We start from the raw sequence: 7,500 nt of genomic DNA on the forward strand, positions 1-7,500 counted from the left end.
GATAGCAAAGCAATGTCTGCACCTTTCAGCTACGGAACGCGGATCAAAACACCGCAGCATCTGTTGAAAGAGAAAGTGTCTAAATCCTATCGAGGGCTGGGGCTCTCTAACGTGGGGGAGGGGTGGGTGGCGGAGATAAGAACAAGTGCCTCAGTGATCCCTCTGCCCGCAGACTCCCGGGAGAATTGCCGCCGGATAGAATTGCCTTTTTGTTCCTCCAGGCCGTGTCCTCCTTATTTCATTCACTGCCGCATGGCGTCTATCAGATTGAGACCATATTTGTCCCCCTCTGAGACCTAACCTCGCCTTATGCTGCGCCGGCGATGGACTCTCCAAGCCCAGTCCGGCCAAGGGCCGGCGGAGGGAAGGAGGAGCCGGGGAGGGGGCGGCTAAGATTGGGGGGCGCCAAGCAGAGAACCGCTCCCCCCAGGCGCTTCTGGGCTGCTCCCGGGGGTCCTAATGCTGGCGGCTGCCCCACCCCCGGCCCCGCGCCTGCGCGGCTGGGAGCGGATAGAGGCCCGGCAGGTTGGCGGGAAAGTGCGGACGCACCTGAAAGGGCTCTCCGCCCCCACCCCCCCCTGCCCCTGCTTCTCTGCGGGAGCGGATGGGGACCGCTAGCCCCGGAGTCCTGGCTGCCTCCTCCCCCCGGGGGTCCGGGAGTCAGAAAGAGATCTGGGGGCTTCCTTCCACGAGCCTGTCTCAGCACACATCCTTAGCCGTAGCTGGGTCCCAGAATGTTTTTGAGTTCGTTCCTGTCAGTTTGGCCCAGTCGGAACCTAGCTCTCTCGGAAGGAAGTTCCTACGGTTTGCGGACCTTTTTCCCCGGCGGAGCGAGGCCCTTCCCAGTCCCCGGCTAGATTTCGTTATGGGGCCCAACCTGAGCCCTACTGACAAGCGAGTCACCGGGGTGCCCACAACCCAGCCCTAGTAACAGAGGCCCGAAAAACCGGGGCGTTTTACAGGCCTCCTTCCCTTCTTTTGGGCAAAGAGCATCCTCTCCCAGGGTGGAGAGGGGGGGGGGGAGGGGCACGCCTCCCTCGATCTGCGTGTGAGTCCGGTCCTCTCACACCTGAGTGTGTCCCTCTGTAGGTATGGTCTGTCAACTGAGGAGGAGCAGAGGGGGAAAGCAAGGGAAGCAAAATGGGAGGAGACTCAAATGGGAAATGGAAAAGACGGATCCACAGAGATGGGGAGGCGGGAGTGGGGGGGAGTGAGAGGTGAGGGAGAGCTACTGAGGCAGGGAGATGGGAGAAAGTCAGAAGGAAGAGAAGAAAAAAGAAGGCAAGGGAGAAAAGGAAAGGAAGAGGAGGAGAGGAAAGGGGCGGGGAAAGAAAGGAAAGGGCAGGGGATAGGAGAAGGGAAGCGAAGAGAGGAGGAGGGAGGGGGAATGAGGGGCAGGGGGAAGGGGAAGGGAAGAGGAGGGGAGGGAAGTAAAGGAAAGGAAAGATAGGGAAGGGGAGGAATGGGAGAAGAAGAAAAGGGAAGGGAAGAATAAGGAGGAAAAGGGGAAGAAGAAGATGGGAGACGATAGAATAAGACGAAAGGAGAAGAGAGGAGAGAAAGCAGGATGCTATTTGTTATTTGGATATTTAATAACGGGAGAAGTTGGAGAAATTTCCACAGCACCTAAAGGCCGACGGGAATGGCTGGAGGAGTGAGCTGGAAGCGAGAGACACTTGCTTTCCTTCCTGTTCTTTCTCCTCCACCCCTGCTTTGGCACAGAGCGGCCTCTCCTGGCCGCGCAGCCCACACCCGGCAACATCTAGGTGTCCCGAGGGTTCGAATCTCGGGCTGGGGAAGAGGAGGAGCCCGAGAGAACGTGGCCAAGCCTCTGGGGGTGACTAGAGGTCAAGGAGAGTCCTCGCCCATCTTCGAGGCCTTGGGATCCTCAAAGGGTGGAGCCCGTAGACCAAAGGAAAAAAAAAGGGAAAGCTCGCTCCCTATCTTGCCAGTGTCCTTCCTATATTGTCTTCTGCTCTTAAAGCTGACACGTCTAATTGGCAAGCGGCGCCACAGCGTGTCCAGGGGTCTCCTGTGGAACATTTCTACAGCTGTCTCCTTCAACTAGACGCTTATTCATGTCGCCTTAATGAGAAACAAAACGCTCTCTAATGAGCAATTACATAGCGACAGGATTGTTCCCATAACAAATTCTTCCGAGTGACAGAAGCATCCTTTGTAGCAGATATTTCGCATACTGTTAACTGATTTTCTCGTTCCCTTTCCGCGTCCCTCGGGGGGCGGAGGCACCCCCAAAGCGGCCGGGGGACCAGCGGCCCGGCCAGCTCCCCGGAGGGCGCCACTCCCCTGCCTCGCCAGCCCAGGTCAGCCAGCCTCCCTGACCTGGAGCCCCCCGGGCTTAGTCATGCTCCCGGGAGTGCGACGCCACGTCCCATTATCCCACATATTATCTCCCTGTCACAGGGACAACAAATCCCGATTAATCTTCGGGAGAAAACAGTTTTCTATTTTGGGCCAAACTAACTCAATTCACCTAAGGGGGGGGGGGGGGGTAAGAGAGGCCAGGAGAGAGCCGCGCGATCTGCTCTTCTCCCACTGTTTCCTCCCGGGCTCGGGCTGGGGCCCCTTCCTTCCTTGCTCTGCCCCACTCAGCAGAGGTCAGCGCCTCCACTAAACCTCCTTTCCCAAAAGGTTGGGCTCCAGTCGGCCAATGGATGCTTCCAGCAATCTTTCCTCAGACCCAGGGGGGCTTCTACCACCATTTCCCCTCTACAGAAAAAAGGGGGGGGGGGGATAAAATAGTGGGAAGTGGGTAGTTGGGTGGGGGTGGGGAAACGAGGAGAACGGAATGGGCCGGGGCATAAAGGTGGGGGGCTGGTGTTCTTTTTGACTGGGGGACACCAGATCCCCACTCCTCCACAGGCCCCAGGCCGCAACTCCCAACGCATCTCCTCGCATCTTTCCATATGCTCCCTACTCACAGTCACATAATTTGTCAATTACTGTAAAAAGCAAAATGATACAATTATGTTTACCTCACAGTCTGTCAGTATGTTAACTTGTCACACTCCTACAGCAAGGGGGCTCTCGATGCATTTTAATGGAAAATTTAAATAGCGAACCACGTGGTTGGCTCTTGCACGCACACTCATGTGAACTCTGTGTGTGTCTCTGTCTCTCCCTGTCTCTGTCTCTCCTCCTCTCAAGCTGACCCCGCTCCCTAGCCTGCTTCCTGCCTTTCCCTTAGAGGCAAATCTTCAGTGGGCACCGGCCTTCCAGCCCTGCGCTGCGAGCCGCCCCATTTCGCCAGGAGCAGGTCAGGAGCCGAGCTCTGCCCTGGCCTCCTGCCTGCTTAGCTCTGCTCTGGGGGCATCCGCTTTCTTTCTGTGACAGCTCCTTCTGCCGGGCTCAGAACCCCGGCTGAGAGATGGAGGGAGAGGCTGCGAGGAGAGCCCGCGAGCTCCGAATGTGTGCTTTACCTGGTGTGGGTTGCCCTGGTACAGAGGTCCCCGGATACCACCCTGGGCGGGTGCCCCAGCTTCCTGTCTGTCCATTTCAGCATTCTCAGTTTATCATACATGCCGTCTGCGCCCATCTGTTGCTTTTCGCTAAGCCAGGTTGCGTAGAACTCTGTTTATTGATGATACCTGTGAACCGAACCAAAAGTGGAGCTCATGGAAGGGTTTAAAAAACAAAACAAAACAAACAAACGCCACCAACGCTACCACTTTGCATTAAACACGTTCCCATTCGTTCCCTGTTCTGCCTCCTTTCTCCCTAGACCCAAGACAGTGGCCAGATTAATATCTGAACATCAGCAAGAAGAAAAACCCCCAAAGCCAACGAATATCTCCACTGCTTTCAGCTAAGGATGCTCTTGGTTAATCGAAAACCAAAGCTTCGGGACATTCTAGTTTAATATTTTACAAGGAGTTAGCACAATCCTCCATGGTCTGAGATTTTCTGGCGGAAAAAAGTTCAAAATTTCAATTTTCTTTGTTTTCTTTTGTCATAGTTGGTTTGTCCCCCTCGACCATGAGGGGTTGTAGGGACAATTAGGAAAGTTTGAGCACGTGGGTCTGGAGTTCTGTCTCTCCCAGCCTATCTTTCACCACTTCTCCTCCCCCCTTCCCCCACCCAAATAGTGGAGATATTTTTTCTTTTCCTTTTCCTTTTGAAAAAAAAAAAAAAGTTTTTTTCTCCCTGCCTCTCTTCCTCCCTCCCTCCTTTCTTTCTTTCTTTCTCTTTCTTTCTTTCTTTCTTCTTCTTTCTTTCTTTTCTTTCTTTCTTTCTTTCTTTCTTTCTTTCTTTCTTTCTTTCCTTCTTTCTTTCCTTCTTTCCTTCTTTCTTTCCTTCCTTCCTTTGTTCTTTTCTTTTTTCTTCGTTCTTTCTTTTTTCCTTCATTCTTTTCTTCCTTCGTTCTTTTCTTTCTTTCCTTTATTCTTTTCTTTCTTGCTTGCTTGCTTGCTTTTTCTTTCTTTCTTTCTGTCTTTCTCTTTCGAAATGAATTTCTCTATCTCCTGATCTTCCCAGTAATCATTACCTGGCAGCATACAAATCACAGGAACTCCCCCACACTCAGATCATTTAAAACAGGACAAAAGAAACTGTATCCACCCTTATAGTGACCTAGGCGACCAAGACAAGGGAGGGGTCCAATCCAGAATTAGAGAAAGGGAAGAGGAGGAGGAGAAAGAGCAGGAGCAAGAAGAAGAGGAGGAGGAGGAGGAAGAGGAGGAGGAGGAGGAGGAGGAGGAGGAGGAGGAGGAGGAGGAGGAGGAGGAGGAGGAGGAGGAGAAAAAGGAGGAGGAGAAGGAGGAGAAGAAAAAGAAGGAGAAGAAGAAGGAGAAGAAGAAGGAGAAGAAGAAGGAAGAAGAGAAAGAAGAAGAAGAAGAAGAAGAAGAAGAAGAAGAAGAAGAAGAAGAAGAAGAAGGAAGAAGAAGAAGAAGAAGAAGAAGGAGGAAGAAGAAGAAGAAGAAGAAGGAGAAGAAGAAGAAGAAGAAGAAGGAGAAGAAAGAGAAGAGAAGAAGGAGAAGAGAAGAAGAAGAAGGAAGAAGAAGAAGAAGAAGAAGAAGAAGAAGAAGAAGAAGAAGAAGAAGAAGAAGAAGAAGAAGAAGAAGAAGAAGGAAAAGAAGGGAGGAAGGAAAGAGGAGAGGGATAAGAGAGAAAGGGAAGAGAGGAGAAAGTTAAAGAAAGGGGAGGGAGGGGGAGAGAGAGACAGAGACAGAGACAGAGACAGAGATGAGAAAGGAGAGAATTTAAAGGGGAATTAGGAGGGAAGTGAGAAGGAAAGGCAAAAAAGGAGAGAAGGAAAGAAAAGGGAAGAAAGGGGAAGGAGGAAGAGAAGGAAAGAAGAAAGGAAGAAATGAGAACAGAAGGAAGGAAAGAAGGAGAGAGAAGGAAGAGACTCCGAAGAGAAAGGGACAAGGTGTTGCTTCGGTATCCCCATGAACTTACGCTGGGTATGTTGTCGTTGGTACAGACCCCCTCGACAGCAATCTGTCTCGGATTTCCCAAGCGAAGATGGACGGGCACTCTCGTTTGTATTGGGCTATTTGCTGACAACTTCGGGAGTCGCTACCCGGGGCTTGCTCCCTCCGATGGCTCTGGGCCTGATGGAGCCGGTCTCGTAATACCTGCCCAGAATCTTACTCACACATCCATTGGATACCTGCACAGGGGAAGCGGACAGAAAACCACATTATTAATAATTTCAAGACAAAAATAAAATTGTTTAAGTATGCATTAAACAAGGACAAGCTTACGTTTTGATTGTCCAGCACTTGGACTTTTGCATCTGCATGGGTCTATAACACAAAAATATACCTTCAATGGTATGAGAACTTACTTTAGAGAGGTTTTTTTTTTTCTTAAAATTACATTTGTGGCCCCTAAACACTACAAATGTGATGAGACTTTAAAACATCTGGAATTTTTAAAAAACCCATTTAAAAGGTTCTTAAAAACCAAAACCAAAACCAAAACTACTCTATTCATCCCTGCCTGAAGATGAACAAAAACTAAATGAATCGTCTTGACTGCTTACAATCGATATGTTGGTTTGTTAGTGGTCCAAAAGGGAAAATAAACTGAAAATTGATTATTTCGGTTTCCATCCTGAACGTGCCCACGAGGGATAACGGGATCGGGGCCAAACAACCTTGTCTTTATAATCTAATAAATCTATATTAAAAAAAAAAAAAAAGTAAAGTCCAGGGCACACAGGTATCTTGGAATCCGAAGTGAATAGAGGGAACAAATGATGTCAGTTTATATATAATTCCGTATATTACAGTTCACTAACTGTAACGAGAATAAATCTTTTACCAAATAAAAGTAGTTGGCAGATTTTAAAAAATTAAGTAAAGTTTCTTTTAAAAAAATTTCCCCTCAAAGCAGATGAATAATCGTAGGTAACTGACCAGTTGAAAAGGTAGTCGGGGTAGATGGGTGAGGGAGACAGGAAAGGGGGGTGGGGGCAGGGTGGAGGACAGGGAGCAGGGGCGGGGGTCCGTAATTAAAGCTTTTACGGTAAAAGATGGAGAGAGTGCGTTCAGAGCGGTGGCCTTTGGAAGCAAGTGGGGAGGCGTAGCCGAGGATCACCTGCAGAATTCGGGAAATGTCACACGGCCGGGCCCCGCTGTGAGCTAGTTCCACGATCTTCTGGCGGGTGGAATCCGGCAGTGGCCGCCCGTTGACAAATACACCACCGAGCTGATTCACTCCACTGTGACCTAGGAGAAAGAAAGCAGAGAAAGAAAGAGGGACAGGACAGGGAAGGGGGAGAGAGGAAGAGAAGGGAGAGAAGGAGGGAGACGGGGGGAGAGAGAAGGAAGGGGGGAAATAGAGATAGAGGGTGGGGGGAACAACAACAAAAAAAAATAGCATCCTCAGCTACCTGCGGATCCATGACAACCTCTACCATCAGGTTGCTGCTATTGATCAAGGACAACAGAAAAAGGCATTCTTCCATCACAACCGACACAGCTATGTATCCAATAGCAAATACTCCCGTCCTATCAATCCCCCTCGCAGCTTCGTCTGAGCTCCCAGGAAGACAATTCCCATTTATCACTGTGGATTTTTCAACCCGCAAAGTCGGAGACAGCCAAGGAACAAGTTTGAACGCTCTGCCCACTTCACTTCTCCCTCAAACCTCTCTAACCCCCAGCACAGATTAAAAACCCCTGGCGATCGTTCTCGAGATTCTGAGCTCTTGGTTTCCAGACTGGATGGTCTCTGCACTCGTCTCTAGGTTTCCTGAACTGAGCACTCCGTCTAACGATGACAAAATAATCACTCCACTCCGGGTGTCCCCTGCGAGCTCTCTGTCTACAAGTTTTGAGTCAATAAATTCAAGGTAATGTTCCAATTATGGAGCGAGGTCACATTTCTTTTTTAACATAGAAGAGAAAAGACAAAAAGAGAAGTATATACATACATACACACATATGTACATACACACATACATATGTACATATATGTATATATGTGTGTATATATATCCCCTCCACTACCAGAAAAATCTGGTACCCTCCA

The 7,500-nt window shown here is 49.8% G+C and overlaps 1 protein-coding gene across 1 annotated transcript in view; it reads right to left on the reverse strand.

The window, feature by feature from the left end:
* Positions 1 to 7,500, reverse strand: part of PAX6 (paired box 6) — a 21,966-nt gene that overhangs the window by 10,765 nt on the left and 3,701 nt on the right. The window contains 8 exon segments of the mRNA XM_074276802.1: positions 3,441 to 3,516; positions 3,518 to 3,571; positions 3,573 to 3,608; positions 5,419 to 5,453; positions 5,456 to 5,515; positions 5,518 to 5,632; positions 5,727 to 5,768; positions 6,565 to 6,695. Coding sequence (XP_074132903.1) covers positions 3,441 to 3,516; positions 3,518 to 3,571; positions 3,573 to 3,608; positions 5,419 to 5,453; positions 5,456 to 5,515; positions 5,518 to 5,632; positions 5,727 to 5,768; positions 6,565 to 6,695 — 549 coding nt within the window.

This window comes from Sminthopsis crassicaudata, chromosome 6 (assembly GCF_048593235.1).
Source record: "Sminthopsis crassicaudata isolate SCR6 chromosome 6, ASM4859323v1, whole genome shotgun sequence".
In the NCBI taxonomy this organism is placed as follows: Eukaryota; Metazoa; Chordata; class Mammalia; order Dasyuromorphia; family Dasyuridae; genus Sminthopsis; species Sminthopsis crassicaudata.